At 42.3% G+C, this 23521-nt stretch overlaps 1 protein-coding gene across 1 annotated transcript in view; it reads right to left on the bottom strand.

The window, feature by feature from the left end:
- SNCA (synuclein alpha) overlaps positions 1-23521 on the bottom strand; it is a 107633-nt gene that overhangs the window by 71818 nt on the left and 12294 nt on the right. Inside the window, exon 4 of the mRNA XM_063460112.1 lies at positions 23233-23378. Coding sequence (XP_063316182.1) covers positions 23233-23378 — 146 coding nt within the window. The remainder of the gene's footprint in view (positions 1-23232; positions 23379-23521) is intronic.

Raw genomic sequence — 23521 nt, 5'->3', positions numbered from 1 at the left:
CATCCTACCATATGTGTTGGCCTTTCGGGACCGCCTAGAAGCGTTGACCAAGACGGTACGGGAAAACCTTCAGGAGGCCCAGACCCGCCAGCGTACATGGTATGATCGGGGAGCCAGGGACCGTAGCTTTCAGGTCGGGCAGAAGGTACTAATTTTAAAACCTGTCCGACATGATAAGTTACAGGCCGCCTGGCAGGGCCCATATAAGGTGGTGGAGCAAAGATGCGATACCACCTATATTATCGGCCCCTGCACAGGGACTGGGGGGCGACGCATGCTCCATGTGAACATGCTGAAGCCCTACCACGAGCGTACTGAGGAGGTAACCGCCATCTGTGCCCCTAACACGGAAGAGTTTGACAGCTTACCCCTCCCCGATTTGCTGGGGGATGGGCAGCTGTCCGGAGATTTAGGGGAGGTTACGCTGGGAGATCGGCTGAGCCCACAGGAGCGGATCGAGGTACAGCAACTATTGGAAGAGAAACGCGACACGTTCTCTAATGTACCTGGATACACGCCTCTGGCAACTCACCGGGTCGAGACCCCAGGGCAACTACCCATGCGCCAGACGCCATACCGCATTCCAGAAGCGGTACGGACAAACATGCGTAAGGAGATCGATGAAATGCTCCAACTGGGGGTGATTGAACCCTCAGACAGTCCTTGGGCATCTCCTGTAGTCCTCGTACCAAAGCGAGACGGTACGACCCGCTTCTGCGTGGACTATAGGAGATTGAACGAGAAGACTGTATCTGACGCCTATCCGATGCCCCGGATAGACGAGTTACTGGACAGAATGGCCAGGGGCCAATACCTCACCACTATTGACTTGTGTAAAGGGTATTGGCAAATCCCCCTGGCCCCAGACGCCATCCCGAAGTCGGCCTTTGTCACCCCATTTGGCTTGTACCAGTTTAAGGTCATGCCATTTGGGATGAAAAACGCCCCAGCCACCTTCCAAAGGATGGTGGATCGACTCCTAGATGGATTCCAGGACTATACATGTGCCTACCTGGACGATATTGCTATTTTTAGCAATACGTGGCAGGAACACTTAGCTCACATCGGAGCTGTACTAGATAGGATAAGGGAAGCAGGTCTGACCTTGAAGCCGGCCAAGTGTAGTATCGGCATGGCTGAGGTACAATACCTGGGACATAGAGTAGGGTGCGGTAAACAAAAACCCGAACCCGCCAAAGTAGAGGCTGTAGCCCAGTGGCCCACCCCTAGGACTAAGACCCAGGTTTTAGCGTTTCTAGGGACAGCAGGGTATTACCGGAAGTTTGTTCCCAATTATAGCGCCCTGGCCAAACCCCTCACTGACCTGACCCGTAAGAACCTTCCCCGCCAAGTAAACTGGACCCCGGAGTGTGAGCAGGCATTCCAACAATTGAAAAATGCACTGATAAATGCCCCTGTCTTGGCAGCTCCCAATCCAACTAAACGTTTTCTTGTTCACACAGACGCTTCTATGTTTGGATTGGGGGCAGTACTGAGTCAAGTCGGGGCCGATGGCGGGGAACATCCAGTGGCTTACATCAGTCGCAAACTGTTACCTCGAGAAGTAAGCTACGCCGCCATCGAAAAGGAATGCCTGGCTGTGGTGTGGGCCCTAAAGAAGCTACAACCCTATTTATATGGACAGCCCTTTTCCTTGCTCACGGATCACAACCCGTTAGTCTGGCTGAACCGGGTGGCTGGAGACAACGCCAGGCTGCTGCGCTGGAGTTTGGCGCTACAGCCTTTTGACTTTAATATCCAGTACCGGCCGGGTAAGCAGAATGGAAATGCTGACGGGTTGTCAAGACAAACTGACTTAGAGAAATGATCCGTGAGCCCCCGGACATCCCCAAGCCGATCCGTGTTGGATCAGACTGTGTATGCCGGCTTGTGGGCAAGGGGGAGCAGTGTAGCGGATTGGTACCGGGCTGTCCCACGACATGTATGAGAATAAGTGTATTTGGTCATATGGCTGGTTTAATGTGTATGTACATGTATAGAAAGCATGGTATCCGGGTATAATGACAGTTAAATGTATGTAAAGAATGGTATTCCTCTAGTTGTTCGGTAGAATCATTCAAATAAAACAAGGGAATGAAACTACCGAACAACCAGACCACCCAGGAATGAGTGTGCCTCCAATTACCGTTTGCAACAATGTTGCAAACAGGTAATTGGCAATCAGTGCAGTGTGGTCTTTGTCCTCTGGGTGGCCGCCATTCGGGAAACAAACACGTGGCGGCGGCCATCTTAAACTACCGAACAGCGGTGTTTTGCCGTCGAGTGTCTGGAACTAAAATCGGACACTTGACTAGGCAAACACCGCTGAGACCTCCATACTTCCAGAAATTCGTATGGAAACTACCGAATGACCCGCCGTTCGGTAGAAAGAGCCCCATAAACAAGGGAATTCATTCAAACCCTCTCCAGGCTCTATAACACAGGCAATTCGCCTGTTTTCATTCCCTTGTTTGTGACCGACCGCAGGGCCAAAATGCATGGAACTGTTTTCGGATACTTTACCCATGCGGTCGGTCAAATCTTTGGAACCCCATATCTCACGAACCATTCATCCGAATGGGCTAATTTTTAAGTATGTTGGTCCCCCAGAATAGAGCTATCTGGGGATGTTGGATTTGTGGATGTACCCCAAGTATTTAGGGTACATCCAAAACTCGGGGAAAACTGTGTACACAATAAGGGGATTATGATGCTAGAGGAGGGGAGGAGATCTGTGGGAGGTTACTACTTAGAGATTGGATAATGTCTTAAGTGATAGAACCTCCTCCCTTGCATGGGAGAGGGCTTTATAAGGAACTGTGGAATAAAGCTTGTCAGTCTACTCCTGAAACTGTGTGTCGTCCAGTTATTGGGATTGCGATGGGGATACTGCTGTATTACTTTACCTGCTGGAAACCTTGCCTATGGACTTAACATCACCTTGTTCCTGAGCCTCACTGGAATCTCTAGTGGAGAATAGCTGTGCAAGATCGGCTCTCCGCTACAACATAGATTTTAGTTCTACGAAGAACTGCTTGATGTGAGATATAACGTTACTGTCCTTAGTAAAATATACACCTGGCAGGTAGAGGATAATATATATATTCTGGAACTAATATCTTATTTAGTTTATTTAACCTCTTAGTATTATTAAACTACAAATTATCCTGTAGTCAACCTTCACAGAAAAGTAAATGATCTTCACACCTAGTGAGTTATGACCTTTTTGTAATCTACCAAATAAGACTCATCAAAGCATTTAATCAGCACACTATTTATCTAACAATCAGGCAAGAGAATAGATCATTATCTATAACGTAAACCAGTCATCTTTATAGATAATCACAATTCTTGATGCATGCACCTTAACATTACCAAGGTCACTAATATTTTCCACTGTTAGAAAATTACAATTACTTGCTGAAATCTAATAATTTCTTAACTGTTATATTGTTTGAAAATAAAAGACAGTAATAATAATGGGTCTCTAAAGATCTGTTTAATCATAAAAATAGGTTAGTTTTATATGAAAAAATTGTGAGCCAATGTGTATATAATTCCACACTTATTATCTGCTATTCATCTCATTAGAATCAGTGTTATGCTATACATGTAAAACAGTTACGAATGGCATTTAAAATGTAAAAAAATTATAAATTCATATACAAGTGAATACAAGTGAATGGCTGATGCCGTCAGCTTCCATGACCTTGTTTAAGGGTTGTTCATTCATTTTTCAGTGAAAGTGGGGGTATCTTAAGAAGGATGATCTGACTAAATGTCTAGTCAGGGTCTATAACGAAGTACTGAACTCTGTGTCCAACTGTCTGTACATGTAACAGTATACATGAGAACTAGAATTGTGCATTTAATTTCAAATGAATTGGAATTTGTCTGATTTTTGGTGGATTGTCTAAATTCTGTAACTCCAAAGGAGCCAAATGGATGTACCACGAAACAAAGGACATGTAAATAAATAAATAAAGCATGGATAACAAAAAAAAAAAAGACATGCTTGCTAAGTAATACAATATTCAGGGTTATTTACTAATGAGAGAATTCAAAGTTAATTTATAATTTAAGTCCAGAATTGACTTGCTTGTAAGTTAATTTAGTTATTCAATGAGAATTTATAAGTCACCTTGAATTCACTTTGAATTCTCACATTAGTGAATAAGAATGACTGTAGTTCATAAAAGTATTCACAAAAGTTAAGAATAATGGTTGCAATATTTCCAAAATTATCACGTCCCTGGACCTTTTTTAAACAATTATTTCAACAACCATGACCACTTCAGTGATGTGAAATGGTCATGGTGGTAATAGTCTGTATTTGCAGTGTTTCAGTTTAATTCTATTCATAGGACTGTTTAATTGTATTCATCGGGCTGTATCACACCCACAAATATATTTTAACCTGGAGGGCTTCCAGATGGATTGTGTGATTTAGTTTCCCAATGCTTATGTAATGCTTGTGGAGAGTGTAACAGTACTTCTAGGAAACTGTAAACCCAGAATATGTCTATACTACTGACCAGGGAAATGTGGAAAGAGAGCCAGTTACATTCCTCTCAATTTAGTAGAATTACACTAACAACCTTGGGGAAACATTTTCTGTTTTCATTTATTAATCCATTATCCCCTCACAGAGTTGAGTTAGGGGATAGAGTAAAATAATATCTTCTTATCTTAACAGGGGATATCTGCATAATTGTATTTATCTATCAACAGTCATTAGTGATGTCCCAAACTGTTCGCTGGCGAACAGTTCCTGGCGAACATCGCTTGTTCGCGTTCGCCACGGACGGCAAACACATGCGCTGTTCGGTCCGCCCCCTATTCATCATCATTGAGTAAACTTTGACCCTGCCTGTACCTCACAGTCAGCAGACACATTCCAGCCAATCAGCAGCAGACCCTCCCTCCCAGACCCTCCCACCTCCTGGACAGCATCCATTTTACATTCATTGTGAAGCTGCATTCTTAGTGAGAGTAGGGACAGTGTAGCTGCTGCTGATTTGATAGGGAAATTGATAGCTAGGCTACTGTATTCAGTGTCCACTACAGTCCTAAAGGACTCATCTGATCTCTGCTGTAAGGACAGCACCCCAAAAAGCCATTTTTAGGGCTAGAACATCAGTCTGCTTTTTTTTTCTTCTGTGTAATGTAATTGCAGTTGCCTGCCTGCCAGCCTGTGTGTCAGGCTCACAGCATATACTGTGCCCACTTACCCAGTGCCACCCACTCACTGGTGTCACAATAGCTTGCATTTAAAAAAAAACTAAAAAGTTTTTTGACTGTAATATAATAGCAGTCAGTTTCCTTCACTAGTGTGCATTTCAGGGCCTGCCAGGGCACAGTGTCACACCAGTGCAACTCATATCTGGTGTAACAGTAGTGTACATTTAAAAAAAAAAAATACAATTTTGACTGTAATAGATTGAATAGCAGTTAGTTGTCTGCCAGCGTGTGTGTCAGGCTCAGAGCGTATACTGTGCCCACTTGCCCAGTGCCACCCCCCACTCACTGGTGTCCCAATAGCTTGCATTTAAAAAAAAACTAAAAAGTTTTTTGACTGTAATATAATAGCAGTCAGTTTCCTTCACTAGTGTGCGTTTCAGGGCCTGCCCAGTGCCACCACTCATATCTGGTGTCACAATAGCTTGCATTTAAAAACAACAAAATTTTTTGGACTGTAATATAATAGCAGTCAGTTTCCTTCACGAGTGTGCGTTTCAGGGCCTGCCAAGGCACAGTGTCACACCAGTGCCACTCATATCTGTTGTCACAGTAGCTTGCACGCATAGTACCACTAATCGAAATAAAATGTCTCAGTCAGGCAGCATTACACACGTACGGTGTGATAATGATGATGTTGTACCCACTGCTGCTTCCTTTCTGAGTTGTCAGATACAAGTGAAGCGGTTGATGATGACGATGCGTCCGTGGATGTCACGTGGGTGCCCGCTAGAAGAGAAGAAGAACAGGGGGAAAGTTCAGATGGGGATACAGAGAGGAGGAGACGAGTTGGAAGCAGGGGGAGGTCGTCGCAAGGAGCTAGTGGCACAGTCAGACAGCATGCATCGGCACCCGGGTTCAGCCCGACAGCACGCCAATCAACGCATGCTGTTGCCACCACCAGAATGCCGTCATTGCAGAGCTCAGCAGTGTGGCATTTTTTTTTGTGTGTCTGCCTCTGACAACAGCTATGCCATTTGCAACCTGTGCCAAAAGAAACTGAGTCGTGGGAAGTCCAACACCCACCTAGGTACAACTGCTTTGCGAAGGCACATGATCGCACATCACAAACGCCTATGGGATCAACACATGAGTACAAGCAGCACACAAACTCAAAGCCGCCATCCTCCTCCTGGTCCAGCATCTTCAGCCACGTTATCCACTGCTGTCCTCCTTGCCCCCTCTCAACCATCCTCCCCTCTGTCTCTCGCCTTGAGCAGTTCCTGCTCATCTGCCCACAGTCAGGTGTCTGTCAAGGACATGTTTGAGCGTAAGAAGCCAATGTCACAAAGTCACCCCCTTGCCCGGCGTCTGACAGCTGGCTTGACTGAACTCTTAGCCCGCCAGCTTTTACCATACAAGCTGGTGGAGTCTGAGGCGTTCAAAAAATTTGTAGCTATTGGGACACCGCAGTGGGAGGTACCCGGCCGAAATTTCTTTGCACAAAAGGCAATCCCCAACCTGTACTCGATTGTGCAAAAGGAAGTAATGGCATGTCTGGCACACAGTGTTGGGGCAAGGGTCCATCTGACCGGTCTGCAAAGCATGGTCAGGGCAGGTATATCACCTACACTGCGCATTGGGTAAACCTGCTGACGGCTGCTAAGCATGGAATGCGTGGCTCTGCAGAGGAGTTGGTGACACCGCCACGACTTGCAGGCAGGCCTGCTGCCACCTCCTCTACTCCTCCTACTCCATCCTTTTCCATAACCTCCTCGGCCGAGTCCTTTTCTGCTGCTGCGTCTTGCTCCACATCAACGGCACCCCCCCAGCCACATCCCGTATACCGCAGTGTCATGCCGTCTTGGGGTTGACTTGCCTGAAAGCAGAGAGTCACACCGGACCAGCACTCCTGTCCGCCCTGAACACACAGGTGGATCAGTGACTGACTCCACACCAACAGGAGATCAGCAAAGTGGTTTGTGCCAATGGAAGAAATTTGTTGGCGGCATTGCATTTGGGCAAGTTGACACATGTGCCGTGCATGGCACATGTATGTAATCTGATCGTACAACGCTTTGTGCATAAGTACCCAGGCTTACAGGACGTCCTTAAGCAGGCCAGGAACGTGTGTGGCCATTTCAGGCGTTCCTACGCGGCCATGGCGCACTTTTCCGATATCCAGCGGCGAAACAACATGCCAGTGAGGCGCTTGATTTGCGACAGCCTGACACGTTGGAATTCAACACTCCTAATGTTTGACCGCCTGCTCCAACAAGAAAAAGCCATTAATGAGTATTTGTATGACCGGGGTGCTAGGACAGCCTCTGCAGAGCTGGGAATTTTTTGCCACGTTACTGGACGCTCATGCGCAATGCCTGTAGGCTCATGCGTCCTTTTGAGGAGGTGACAAACCTAGTCAGTCGCACCGAAGGCACCATCAGCGACATCATACCATTTGTTTTCTTCCTGGAGCGTGCCCTTCGAAGAGTGCTGGATCAGGCCGTAGATGAGCGTGAAGAGGAAGAGTTGTGGTCACCATCACCATCACCACCAGAAACAGCCTTATCAGCTTGCTGGACCTGCGGCAACGCTGGAAGAGGATGGGAGGAAGAGGAGTCAGAGGAGGAATGTGGCTTTGAGGAGGAGGAGGAAGACCAACCACAACAGGCATCCCAGGGTGCTCGTTGTCACCTATCTGGTACCCGTGGTGTTGTACGTGGCTGGGGGGAAGAACATACCTTCATTGAAATCACTGAGGATGAGGAACAGGACATGAGTAGCTCGGCATCCAACCTTGTGCAAATGGGGTCATGCTGTTGTGCCTGTTGAGGGACCCTCGTATAAAAAGGCTGAAGGAGAACGACCTGTACTGGGTGTCCACGCTACTAGACCCCCGGTATAAGCAGAAAGTGCCTGAAATGTTACCGAATTACGGCAAGTCGGAAAGGATGCAGCAGTTCCAAAATCAATTAAAAAGTATGCTTTACACAGCGTATAAGGGTGATGTCACAGCACAATCTCCCACTTCCTAAAATCGATGCCTTATATACACATCCCCTGATAGGCGACGTAACAGGGATTAAACTGATAGGAATAGTACTACTTAACACACCACTCCTATCTGGTGGCACATTAGATTGCACGCGCAGTTCCTCAAATTTGAAGTAGGAGGACCGACCAAGCATCTTTTTCCATTTTCCACTTCCTAAAATCGATGCCTTATATACACGTCCCCTGATAGGGGACGTAACAGGGATTAAACTGATAGGAATAGTACTATTTAACACACCACTCCTATCTGGTGGCACATTAGATTGCACGCGCAGTGCCCCAAATTTGAAGTAGGAGGACCGACCAAGCATCTTTTTCCATCTCCCGCTTCCTGGCTGGAGGAAGAGAGACCTTCAATGACATCAGTGAGGACAAGGAACGGGACATGGCTAGCTTGGTATCCAACCTTGTGCAAATCGGGAGTTTGCGGTTGTTCAAATGGACTGTTTGCGGTTGTTTGCGGTGCGTTAAACGGGGAGTTTGGTCTGTCACTGTGAAGTGGGCGTAACCCTTACACTACCTGATTGATACAACATCATACCTGATGTTTTAAAGCACGTTATTCCAAACAATTTAGGAATGTCAGGTGATTTATGCCCTTTATGGATTAAAACCAGACTCTGCATCAACTATGTAATTTTCCATGGGAGTTTTGCCATGGATCCCCCTCCGGCATGCCACAGTCCAGGTGTTAGTCCCCTTGAAACAACTTTTCCATCACTATTGTGGCCAGAAAGAGTCCCTGTGGGTTTTAAAATTCGCCTGCCCATTGAAGTCTATGGCGGTTTGCCCGGTCGCGAACATTTGCGGAAGTTCGCGAACCGAAAATTTTATGTTCGCGACATCACTAACAGTCATACATGGGAAGAGGGATAGTGGCTACTTCCTGGTGTATAATACTTGTATTTATCTATCAACAGTCATACATTGGATAAGGGACATTGGCTACTTCCAGGTACATAGTGCATCCCGTGGATCACCCATCAGTGTTAATTTAATTATCCATAATTTCTATAACATGGTTTATGCAGGGCCATTTTCTAAATGTGTAAATCAACGGCAATTTGGCTGCCAGTCATAGTTATTCAAATGGGATATTAATATATATTATATTTAATGTGTTTTTTTCTTTAATTAATAGAGGTACTATATTACAGACACTTGCAACTTGAGAAAAGTGATAACAGATTTCATATTTAGCAAACATTTCTACTTTTTTATTTGTAAACTGCAATAGATAAGTGATGTGTGCTGTCAACTGCCTACAACATGCCTCTAGCTAAAAACATTCAGAAAGCAATAACTTGGCAAAATATGTTTTCATCAATTTACAAAGCACAGCAGATCTTGCTTGACCCATATTTTGGTATCAGATATTACTGTAGGTGAATGTTTAGGATCCAGTGATCATTAGTCAGTGTGGTTTACTATAAGAACAGTGACTGAGTCACACCACACAAAAAGAAAAGTTTTAGACTTTAGAAAAACAGACTTCTCTATAATTAGAATATGTGTAAAGGAGTCATTATCAGACTGGAGCAGTTTAAACAGAGTCCAAGAGAAAAGGGATTATTTAAACGTTGCACTGCTGAAGGCAACAGAAAAATTGCATTAGGCTTGTCAGTAAAAGCAAAAAAAAAAAAAACAAGAAACCACTGTGGTACTCCACAGATGTGGCCAAAATAGTAAAAATCAAAAGGTTAGCATTTAGTAATTATAAAAAAAACAGAGTGAGGAAGAGAGACAGATCTATAAGTTAATAAAGTAATAGAGGTCCAGGCACTCCTTGGTTCAAGACAGGTACTTTGTTAGGAACCACAACAGCGGTTCAGCAAGCCCCCTCAGATTTATGTGAGTGAGTGCAGTTCCACACACACACTACTAAAGATCTATAAGATTAGGCAGAAATAGGCTAAGCAAGTTATAAGACTTTTCAAATCACACACAGAAGGAAAAAATAGCACAGTCAGTAAAAAAAGGGGACAAAACAATTTTTAGATACATAAATGAGAAAAGGAAAGCAAAACAAGGATTAGTTAGATTAAAAACAAAAGAAGGAATGTATGTAGCAGAGGAAAACGGTCTCGCTGACTGCCTCATTGAATATTTTTGTTCAGTATTTACAGATGAAAATGAAGGAAAGGGGCCTCAATTAGGAAAAAGGACACATGAGACATTTGTTACATGTAAGTTTACAGAGGAGGATGTTCTATTTCAACTGTCAAAAGTCAATAAAAATAAGTCAATGGGACCTGATGGAATACACCCAAAGTTATTAAAAGAGCTTAGTGGTGTACTAGGAAAATCATTAACATATTTATTTAACCAATCATTGCTAACAGGAGTAGTCCCAGACGATTGGAAGTTAGCAAATGTTGTGCCCATTCACAAGAAATGTAGTAGGGAGGAGTCAGGCCAGTAAGCCTTACTTCAGTAGTGGGGAAAGTATTAGAAACCATGTTAAAGGTTAGGATTGTTGAACATCTAAACTCACATTGATTTCAAGATCAGAGACAACATGGGTTTACTTCAGGGAGATTATGCCAAACTAATCTTATTAATTTTTTTTGATTGGGTAACTAAAATAATAGATCACAGTGGTGCAGTAGACATTGCTTACCTAGATTCAGTAAGGCTTTTGACACTGTTGCACATAGAAGGCTTATCAATAAACTGCAATATTTAAGTTTGGATTCCAATATTGTTGAATGGGTAAGGCAGTGGCTGAGTGACAGGCAACAGAGGGTTGTAGTCAATGGAGTATATTTGAAGCATGGGCTTGTCAGTGGGATACCTCAGGGATCTGTACTTGGACCCATTCTCTTTAATATTTTTATTAGTGATATTGCAGAAGGTCTTGATGGTAAGGTATGTCTTTTTGCTGATGATACTAAGATATGTAACAGGTTTGATGTTCCAGGAGGGATAAGCCAAATGGCAAATGATTTAGGTAAACTAGAAAAATGGTCAGAGTCCTAACCTCAACATCTGAGGAAAGGGATTTAGGTGTGATGACTTAAAGGTAGGCAGACAATATAATAGAGCAGCAGGGAATGCTAGCAGAATGCTTGGTTGTATAGGGAGAGGTATTAGCAATAGAAAGAGGGAAGTTGTGGTGAAAGCCACTTCGCCACTGGGGCTTGGAGGGGACTACTTGCCAGTCTTTTACCCTGTGACTATGGCCCCTTTCATTTCTTATAGTTAAAAAAATCCTATTTGTACCTATTAGGACTTTGGACAATAATTCTCGGAACTTTCGAAGTGGTTGGAAGTGCCATTTCGAACCACCAAACAGCCGGACTACATGCAAGTGGAGTGTGCAGCCTATTTCCCTCTAGACTGGTAGTTAACCGCAGCCAAATTGGCGAACGGCTGGGTGGTCGCCGTTCGTATAGTCAAACACATGGCCTCGGCCATCTTGTTTAGTCGAACGTGTTCATCTGTGTTTTTTCATCAAGTTCATGGAACTCAAATCGGACATGTGACGGCACAAACAGCGCTGAACAGTTACCTTCCATGGAACTTCGGCTTTTCGAACGGGAGTCGAGCAGCGTTCGGTGAACAGAAGCCCATGAACAAGGTACATATACTGACTACATTCACGAATGGCTATGTTCAGTAATTCGAATGGTATTTCGACTATTTGAAATAGACCTGCCACACAGCCTGATTCTCTGGAACTGTTTGGGGCATGAAACCATGTGTGCGGTCGGTCTTCCAGGACTTCCATTAATTTCCTGAACCCCTGCTCTGATCTGGGTGATTTTTGGATATGTTGTTCACCCAGATCTGGCTATCAGGGGATGTAACAGGGGATATGGGGATATTTTGTGTTTTGGGGTACTTATGGGACTTTACAAAATATGTGGTTTTTCTGCCTGGAGATAATTGAGTTACATACAGTACTTTACTCAATTATCTACCATGCAGAGGGGAGGGATTGTGTGCTGTGTGTGGGAGTGTAAGGTATTGTAACACTGTTTTCATTGGTTTGTCTACTTTGTAACACTGTGCCCCATCAGGTCCAGGTAAGTGTTCCCTTGCATGGGGACTTGTATATAAGGCCAGCTGTGGCACCATTAAAATTGAGTCCTGCTTAACCCTCAACACGTAGCTTGGTGTAGTGATTGGAGGGGAACTGCTATACTGCTATATCACTAGCTCTTATAAGAGCTATAAAGCTATACTCTCCTGGAGGAGAGGTCTTTCCTACACGGTCCTGGATATCAGAGGTTGGGCCAGGGTGGGATGCAGACGGCAAGATCCCAGCTAAGCTTGTGGAATCTGCGGTGCCTGTGGTGTCCGGTGCGGTGCTTATGATCCTCAGTGTCAGCTAGGAAGCATCTGTTGGTGGAGGTGCCCAGTCGGGGTGCCAGGTGATCAGTTACTGAAGTGCTCATGCCATTGTACAGATCACTGGTTAGGCCTCATTTGGAGTATTGTATGCAGTAGTGGAGATCATATCTCCAGAAGGATACTGGTACTTTAGAGAGAGTTCAGAGAAGGGCTACTAAACTAGTTCATGGATTGCGGGATAAAACATACCAGGAAATGTTAAAGGATCTTAACATGTATAGCTTGGAGGAAAGACGAGACAGGGTGGATATCATAGAAACATTATATAGATAAAGAGAATCAAGACAGTAAAGGAGGAGACTATATTTAAAAGAAGAAAAACTACCACAACAAGAGGACATAGTCTTAAATTAGAGGGGCAAAGTTTTAAAAATAATATCAGGAAGTATTACTTTACTGCGAGGGTAGTGGATGCATGGAATAGCCTTCCAGCTGAAGTGGTAGATGTTAACACAGTAAAGGAGTTTAAGCATGTGTGTGATAGGCATAAGGCTACCCTAACTAGAAGATAAGGCCAGGGACTAATGAAAGTATTTAGACAATTGGGCAGTGTAGATGGGCCGAATGGTTCTTATCTGCCGTCACATTCTATGTTTCTATGTTTCTATGTCTACCAATGGTCATGCATAAAAAAGCTAGCCAGTATAGAGTTACTTGAGTCTTACTGAATGTTTATAATCTACAATTAATCTATAAAATGATAGCTTGTGGCCTGCTGCTCTGATTTTCCAGTAGAGATGCATAGTGCATCCGTACGTGATAATATTAACATCATGCTGATTTGTCAAATTGTGTAATTTGGGCAAAACTCACATCACAAACTAAACGTTCTGCTGGTCATTCAGTTCATAGACTTGCATTACTGCTATTCAGACAATCAGTTTTTGCATTGATAAACGGGAATACATAGTGATCAATGTTCAAACAAGCCTTGAACTGCCAGATTCAAAAGACACTCAAAAAATAAAATAAAATAAAAGAGGTGATAATTAAACTATTTTTACATTCAGTATTAAATTCTGGATGCATATAAACAGTACTGTTTTAATACACACAATGATTACTATGATTTTTCACCATAGAAACTAATAAAACAATCCACCCACAAAAAATAAAACATTCTCAGTACTTCACTAAAAGGATGCAAAAAACATTGTACACAAGCCTTTTTCTAACGCACTCAATTTTGGAAACACGAAGGCAGAAGATTTATATAAAACAGTCTAAAACAGTTCAAACCTTCATGGCCTTAGTAAAGGGCACTTTAGGTGTGTACATGACTTGTTTCAGTAGCTGCAAGGGTTAACAATCACTTTTTGTCTGCCCTACACCCATAAAATTGATAACAAATCCTGCATTTAATTGCCCCCCACAACTTTTCTGATATAAAAGCTGCCACCCCACACACCTATCACTCAGACCTTTCCCAACCCTAGGTTGAAAGCACTCCATATCATAAAAACGCACTGTAGGCTCAGTACTCCATCACCACGACGGCACCTACAGACAAGGGTCTTTCGGGGAACTCCAAGACATCATCTACCTCACATTATCACCCGATCCCCAAACACCTTTCCCGCTCCCTCAACTATCAACAATAAGCCCACAGATAAAGCCAGAATGAAAACACACCACCACATTGGAATACGCAGCATGTCTATACACCCAAATTGGAGCCCAGCACAGAAATACATCCTACCAGGTGAACGGAAGAAAGCCCATTACGGTCCATAAGTGGACAATGCAAGTACAAACAGGCAACTAAATCTAGACATACCAAACCCTGTTTAATTGTTCAATAGCACAATAATCAAAGCACGTTGACCTGTATTTAATTGACGCTGTACACTATCACTTCAACCAGAACTTGCATATCAAACCGATTGATTGTAATGTAACTATGAACAGCTCGCACAACTATACCATACTGTATTCTATATCGCTACATTGTTATATTCCCTCTTTGTTTGTATATCCCATATCTGTAACAAACTGTGATATTGACCAAATGTATCACTTAAAAAAAAAAAAACTTAAAAAAAAACACATTCAAAAAAAAGAAAGGACAATTTAAAAAATGGAGAGTCCTAGGTTACCCCAGCCAAATTTGATTAAAGAAAATCCAAGCACAATTTAGCAATAATCTTCATGGGACTACTTTGTCTTTGCATTTCTCCTCGTTCCGACTTTCTTATACTCAGGGGGGAGTCTAAGAGTCAATCACTGCCAAGCTGTATGCAAAGATCTACGCAAGGCGATTGAGTGGAATGCTAACACAGGTCACCCATACAGACCAAGTAGGGTTCATAAAGAATAGACAAGGGACCGACAATACGAGGAAGGTACTTAACATTGTTCACAGTATCCAAAAGCTAAAAGTGGGAGGAGTGCTGGTGTCTTTAGACGCAGAAAAAGCCTTCGACCGACTGGGATGGGAGTTCCTAGAGCAGGTCCTTAGGAAATTTGGGGTACCTGAGGGATTCATCTCAGCGGTCAAGGCTCTATACCACACGCCAACAGCGAGGGTCATCAATGCAGGTTTTGTCTCGGAACCTCTCAAAATCACAAATGGCTCCCGACAAGGTTGCCCGCTATCGCCCCTACTCTACGTAATGGCCCTAGAACCCCTAGCAGCAGCAATCAGACAACATTCCTCCATTCATGGGGTAACAATAGGAGATAAAGAATACAAGGCAGGTCTATTCGCGGACGACGTCCTTCTGACCCTGACACAGCCCCACATATCACTTCCCAACCTCATGGCTACCATCACGGAGTATGGGAAACACTCCTACTACAAGTTAAATGTCACAAAGACACAAGCGATGGGGATGGGGATGCCAAAGGAAACACTAGCTAGACTTAAAAGCGCCTTTCCATTTGATTGGCGTGGGGACTACTTAACATACCTGGGCATACGCATCCCACCGAGTACTGACAAACTACTAGAACTCAATTACACCAAACTTCTGATGGAAACAGCAGCCACACTGGGATCATGGGAAGGGAAATATCTATCATGGGTAGGAAGAATTACAGCACTAAAAATGATGCTGCTCCCAAAACTCCAATATCTCCTGAGAACCCTCCCCATAAAACTGCCACTTGCGTATCTAGCCTCCTTCCAGAGACTGATAACCAGATATGTGTGGGCGAACAAAAAACCTAGAGTAGCCAACAGAACACTACAAATACCACTTAGAAATGGGGGATTAGGCATGCCACATGTACAGGCCTACTATAGGGCGACCCAACTGTCAGCAATTAAAGTAGCCACGGCGGGAGGGGAGGCTCCACAGTGGACAACGATAGAATCACACTGGACACAAGGTACACCCCTCAAAGAACTGTTATGGCTACCACAAAAACTCTGACCCCGACACATACTCCCATTAGCAACCACCCAACTAACACTGCAACTCTGGGACGAAAATAGGAAGCGGGAAGGGACAGAGGGGACACTATCTGGGGACGCCCCAATCTCATGCATAGCAGTAGGGATCTCGACGTTTGATGCAAAAAAATGGTCAGAAAGGGGCTGCTCTACGATTTCCCACATGTACCAGGGGGACCAACTAATGCACTTCCCAGACCTCCAAGCTAGATACGGCATATCCAACAATGCGCTCTTTTCATATTTACAGCTGAAATCCTTCCTCACAGGGATACCGATAAACCACCAAGGGTCAGCCGCTAAATAATCTATAGAACATCTATGCCTCACTAGTAAACCCCCCAAAAAAACAATCTCCAAGATCTATAACATGCTCATAGATGACAAGTCAGACCCAGACATGACATTCCAAAAGACATGGCATACATAATTGGGGCAAGACATAGATGAAGAACAGTGGCAAAGGGCGTTTGCAATACACAAAGGCAACACACGATGCACATCGCATCTAGAAACTATGAGGAAACTGCAATATAGGTGGTACAGGGTACCCGAACAATTAGCTAGGATTTATCCGAACACTCCAAATATATGCTGGAGATGCGGGGCAGAAAAGGGTACAATGAGCCACATCTGGTGGTCATGCAAGGTGATTAGGGACTACTGGGGAATGGTAGAGGAAATAGCTAAGGATCTAATGGGCAGGGAATGGAAGCTATCCATCCAACAAAGCATACTATTCATGTTACCACAGGCAATGACCAGAGTTGAGGAGGCTCTGCTGTTCCACTTACTGATAGCAGCGGTGACATTAATAGCTAGATCGTGGAGGTCACCATTACCTCCGACCAGGGAAGCTCTCATGCAGCAAGTATCACTGAACTGGCAATATGAAAAAATGGCAAACACGTATATGGGAATCAAAAAACACATAGGGCCAGCTGGCGAGAGATGGGCAGAGTATAGTAGGGAGAACAAGGTAAAGGACTGAGATGTGTCTTATAAGAATGGAGGGACAAATGGCTAAAGGAGAAAGAGGGAAGGGGGAAGCATGGAGGCACTCACTAGATGGCACAATGCTAACGTAGATAAAAAACCCCAACTAACACGAGAACCCTTGAGGAAAAGGGCACAGACCATAACAACAGGAACAAGGATAGATAGCAGCTAGCCACCATACCAATCAGAAAACGCCGCAAAACAATCATAAGGGACATGGAATGGTGATGATACTGTAATATTGTATTATTGTATAAAGTTAACGTATAACAATTCGAAATGACGGGGCAAGATATGGCAACACTCTAACCCTAACCATTTTCCCTTCTGTACCTATGTAATGAGTGTAGTATGAAAGTATTACTTTACAATGTAACTGAACAACACTTTTGATTACCATGGCATGGTATGTTACCAATTTGACCCCAATCCCTTTTTATTTTCTGTACCCTGAGTTCTTTTCTTTTGAGATAATATTTGAAACAATAAAAATTGTCAAATTGAAAAAAAAAAAAGAGTCAATCACGACAGCCATCACCAGTGACAGCTGCAGGGAATTGTCTGTGTCTATGGAGGATCCCACGGTCTTGTAGGAACCTCTATAGACCTCAATGATGAACTCTTGTGCATGCAAGAGAGTACAGCAGTGATGTTGGAACTTAAGAGGACCAGATGAAGATGGTCACAGCCATGAGTAACTGTTTCAGGTAAGCAAATCCTACTTATACCTGACCCCCCTGCAACCAGACACCCAGCGGTGATGTTAGCATCAGGGGACTTTGCAAATTCAGCTGCTTTAAGTAATCATAAATATTACTGATTCGTTTAAAGTCTGCTAAATTAGATTTTAGAGGTCATTTAGAAGTGCAGAGCATATAATCACAGATTCAGGCCATGCTGAATTGCTACCTGGTATTTGATAGAGTTTTACCACTTGCTGGCCTGCTCTTTCCCTTTGCAATGGTTAATATGGATGCAGATATCTTGTGTCTGTTGGGTGTTTATAGCTGGCTGTAATGTGTCTTAAAAAACACTTTCACTACAGATTAAACCCAATCACGTATTTACACAATACTTTATCAGTATTTTTGCAGTATTTGAAGATCCATGTTTAGCTTGCCCTTAGATTGGATTGATAAGTTGCAGCATTATGCCAATGTTCCACTTCAACAGCCGTTTTGGTCTCTATCAAAATAAATTTACATTTTTCATTTGAATACTAATTTCAAATAGAAACTAGAACTCATAGCTGTCAGGCATTTTTAGAAAATGTTATCTGACAACTTAATTAAAGCAAAAAGCATACGAATGCAAATAAATATAATATTGAGTTTGACTGTTTGCTTCTCATGAGAACAAGTTTGTTGTTGCTATTAGAAAGGTAATAGTTAACCTAGTACTGTATAATTTATTTAAAAGTCACTATAAGCACCATAACCACCTCAACTTACTGAATTGGTGCAAAGAATTGCAGCCTTTCATTTTAATAGTATTTAATTCCGATGTTAAATACCTTTTTTTTCTCTCTAAATGTAGATGCAGTTGGTTATTATAAAAAGGTGCCATGACATGTTTAGTCACTTGGCTGATGTACAGAACAATCAGTAGACTATTTTATCAATAGTATTTTTCCATCTAATATTTTTTTCAGAATAGAGAAAAGAGGTGATTATACTGCAAATTCTTCTCCCATGTGACAGAGTAACTGTTCTCCAGTTACAGCATAATATGGCCTTGATCATTATGATCCCCGCCTCTGCACATTTTTATAGATAACAAATAACGAGTTCCATTTAAAACATACATTAAACCCGTTTGTCAATGAAAATATATTTTTTATATCTCAGGTGTTATATTAGAAAATGTTTAAAAAGGATTTATTCCCTTGCCCAGAAATAAAATTCTCCCCCCTCCTCCCCAAATTCGCTTGTTCTTCCTGATTTGATATACTGTTCTAAAATTAAATGTATGTTTGCATGTATTTTTAGGCTGATATTTAAAGGACCACTATAGGCACCCAGACCACTTCAGCTCAATAAAGCGGTCTGAGTGCCAGGTCCCCCAGGTTTTAACCCTTCAGATGTAAACATAGCAGTTTCAGAGAAACTATATGTTTACACTCCTTCATTAATCCAGCCTCTAGAGGCAACACTAAACGTCCATAGGAAAGCATTAAGAAATGCTTTCCTATGGGCATTTTTAATGTGCACACGGCTCTGGCCGTGTATGCGCATTCCGCTCCACTCGGGAGCCGACGTCGGAGTGGGAGGAGAGGTCACCAGCGCCGAGGGAGCCCAGAGCTGGATTAAAGTAAGTAACTGAAGGGGTTTAACCCATCCAGCGCCAAGGGAGGGGGGCCCTGAGGTTAGGGGGGACCTAAGGGCTATATAGGGTCAGGAAAACGAGTTTGTTTTCCTGGCACAATAGTAATCCTTTCAAGGGACAAAGGACAAGCATGGGACTAAAGAGGTTACGTTACAGATTTAGAGTTACGTACTTAGCCCCTAAAGCCTACCTCCAACAGAGCCTATTTTAAGCATTTCAAAACCCTAAAACCATTGTTCCTGTTCCAGAAATACAAGTGTTACACTTTTAAAAAGCTTACAGCATGTACTTACATGTCTTTTCCCATAATATCTAAAGAAATATCTATATCTATATAATTAGAAACATTGAGTGGTTCAGATCCTATCCAGCACAGTTTCTTGGTGATACGTATAATGCAGTGTTTTTACTACTGTATAGAATGTGCATTTGGTATCTATATATATTTTATATTATGTACTGGTTTCAATTTCTTGAGTTTCTTTATTTTTTGATACTTAAATAGGTACATTACACAAAATACAATGCTTACATATGCAATGAACAAAAAGACAAATTCAAGTAAAAATTATAAACATGTTGCTCTAATGTCACAAGGGTAGAAACTAAGAGAAATGAATGTGTACAATGATGTGGATCCAGAGCCTCATAATCATAAACAGTAATTGTTTGTTTACAGTCTAAATAACAACACCTGTCTGAGCCATATGGTGAACACTAAGAAAAACACGATTTGCTTCTACGTTCAAACTTTGATTAAAACTGAAAATTAAAACCAACCAATGTTGAAGTCCCATAACATGCTGCCCTCACTACTAATATTATTGTCACTAATAAAACATTTTATACTGTAGTTTTTAGCTTTAGGATATTACTGTCATGAGCAGTATACCCAAATATGCAGGAAACAGGAACCCAGGCAGGAGAAATAGAGATATACATATTATCGGGCCTTAGATGGCCAAACTTAACATAATAAAGAATGACAGAAAGAAAGTCAATAAACAAGCCAAGGTCAGGTATACAGATAGACGGAAAATCAATCTAACAAGTCGGGTCAGGATACTCAAATTTCCTATAGACTAGCCGTGGTCAAAATCCAGAAATACACAAAAGACTAAAAGGAATGCACTAATTGGATAATAAGGCAAAAATCTCGCTAGGGTATTGAACTACAGTAAAATTAAATAGGGTATGTAGACTCTGATTGGTCCTCCTCACCCCTGTAACTCAAAAAAAGTGCCGAAACAAGGTTGCTTGAGTGATGTGAACAATTCCGAACCAGAAGTGCACCATTCAAGTGACCAGCATCCGAATCAATATGTGGAAGCAGGTAGCGCAACCAAATAGTGCATTCAACTTGCTTTCGAGAAATCCCGAATGGTGGCATTGATCGGGAAAGTATTGTGACAATTACAACTCCTTATCATAGAACTATATTTCTGTAAATCCCATTGAAATTCCATGTTAGCTAGTACCATACATCTACTCTATGTTCCTGCTTTAACAACTGAGATACTGTGTTTCTGTCAGTTTAACTTACTATTATTATCATTTTTATAGTGCCAACATATTCTGCAGTGCTTCAAAATTAAAGAAAGGGATATTTACAAGTAAAAAAGAAGCTGATTCAATGAGTTTTCAATCTATAGATTTCAGTAAGGCTTTTGACACTGTTGCACATAGAAGGCTTATCAATAAACTGCAATATTTAAGTTTGGATTCCAATATTGTTGAATGGGTAAGGCAGTGGCAGTGACAGGCAACAGAGGGTTGTAGTCAATGGAGTATATTCGAAGCTTGGACTTGTCACCAGTGGGGTACGGTATGTCTTTTTGCTGATGATACTAAGATATGTAACAGGGTTGATGTTCCAGGAGGGATAAGCCAAATGGCTAATGATTTAGGTAAACTAGAAAAATGGTCAGAGTTGTGACAACTGACATTTAATGTGCATAAGTGCAAGATAATGCATCTTGGACGTAAAAACCCAAGGGCAGAGTACAGAATATTTGATAGAGTCTTTACCTCAACATCTGAGGAATGGAGCTTAGGGGTGATTATTTCTGATGACTTAAAGGTTGGCAGACAATGTAATAGAGCAGCAGGAAATGCTAGCAGAATGCTTGGTTGTATAGGGAGAGGTATTAGCAGTATAAAGAGGGAAGTGCTCATGCCATTGTACAGAACACTGGTGAGACCCTACTTGGAGTATTGTACGCAGTACTGGAGACCGTATCTTCAGAAAGATATTGATACCTTAGAGAGAGTTCAGAGAAGGACTACTAAACTGGTTCATGGATTGCAGGATAAAACTTACCAGGAAAGGTTAATGGATCTTAACATGTATAGCTTGGAGGAAAGATGAGACAGGGGGGATATGATAGAAACATTTAAAACAAGTAAAGGAGGAGACCATATTTAAAAGAAGAAAAACTACCACAACAAGAGGTCATAGTCTTAAATTAGAGGGGCAATGGTTTAAAAATAATATCAGGAAGTATTACTTTACTGAGAGGGTAGTGGATGCATGGAATAGCCTTCCAGATGAAGTGGTAGAGGTTAACGTAGTAAAGGAGTTTAAGCATGCGTGGGGTAGGCATAAGGCTATCCTAACTATAAGATAAGGCCAAGGACTAATGAAAGTATTTAGAAAATTGGGCAGACTAGATGGGCCGAATGGTTCTTATCTGCCGTCACATTCTATGTTTCTATGTTTCTATGTATTGAGGCAGGTGGATACATGTCCTTGCTTAAGGACTCCGACTGGGGAGGTGACCTGACCAGGATTACCACTGCTCTAATTAGGCAATACATAGTAACAGCTTGCTGATAACTAGCCAAAGAATAGGAAGGAAGCTGATAGTGTAGGTTAGTCCTGGTTCTCTGTGGACTTCTCTAGCTATACCTAGAAGGAAGCATTCCAGTCTTGAAGTCAGGTCATTTTTAACTTGCTCTATGATTGAGACATCCCAGAGTATATATGAAGTCATACGCTGATCAACCACAGCATCATATTTAAGTGTTGTACCAGCACCCATATGAATGTAACACTACCATTAACATATCCTCATTTGCTCTTACTTTAACTGTTTGAGAAGAGGACATTTTCTGTGTAATATGCCTTATTGGACACTATAGAGAACATCCCTCCTCCCTTTTGGGTAAAACATGAATCAGCCCCACATGCTGACTTCTTCACTTATAGAAAAGCCTGTGATTGGACCTATTGCTGCTTCAGAGTGTATGCACTTGCAAGGGGAATGAAGAGAGGAGGTGAAGAAAGAGAGTGGGGAAGAGGAAGGAGGGAGCATTTTATTTAAAAATAAAAACAAGAAACAATGTGCAACTGGGAGGAAAAGATGGGGAAGCTATCTTTATATGTACTTTTTTTTTTATAAATGGGGAGCAACTGGTGTGCTTGGAGTGTCAACTGACCGCTCTAACAAATCAGAGGTGAACCTGCCCAGTTGCACTTGGTGCTTCCTGTAACTCAGATTCAGAAGCTGGATGCCACTTGGGTGGCCATTAGATCAGTGTTTGAGGCATCCTTTGGGGTTACACCAATCCAGAACGGGGGACTTTTCCCTCTATAGCAGCTTCATTTATGGTGGCCGGAGAGTCCATTTATGGTGGCACATTGCCTAGGACTCCTTATACATCTAATCTGTCTTTGTTTAGTATTCATACATACATCATAATAGTCAAAGTACATTGCAATAGGAAAGATACATTAAGGTAGAAATGAACAATTAGTCTTAAACTCTCTCTTTTATAATTTGTTTGAATAACTCTAAAATGTTTTAGCAAAAAATAATACATACCTTTTCCTATATTCACAAAATGTACTAGTGATTTTTAAGTGCAATTGTATGTTAGGCCATCATATATCTGCATATTTTTAATACATTATTTTAATAACTAACCTGTTTAGCCAACTGGTCCTTTTTTACCAGCCCGGTAGCTGCTGCTATGTTCCCTGCACCTTCAACTGTCCTATGTGCTACGGCAGTCATCCCTGTGACAACAGCTCCTCCAACATTGGACACTTGTTCTTTGGTCTTTTCAGCAACTATTATGATAAAAAGAAAATTCATCAGCATTGGTTTAATTATAGGATTTGCTATTATTACATAGACTATTGCAATTTACTAATTCGAATTAGAATTGTTTATACCATCTTAAGATGTATAGCCCATATCACTGAATTCAGGT

Source organism: Pelobates fuscus, chromosome 6 (assembly GCF_036172605.1).
Source record: "Pelobates fuscus isolate aPelFus1 chromosome 6, aPelFus1.pri, whole genome shotgun sequence".
Classification (NCBI taxonomy): Eukaryota; Metazoa; Chordata; class Amphibia; order Anura; family Pelobatidae; genus Pelobates; species Pelobates fuscus.
This window is presented reverse-complemented; position numbering and strand designations above follow the sequence as displayed.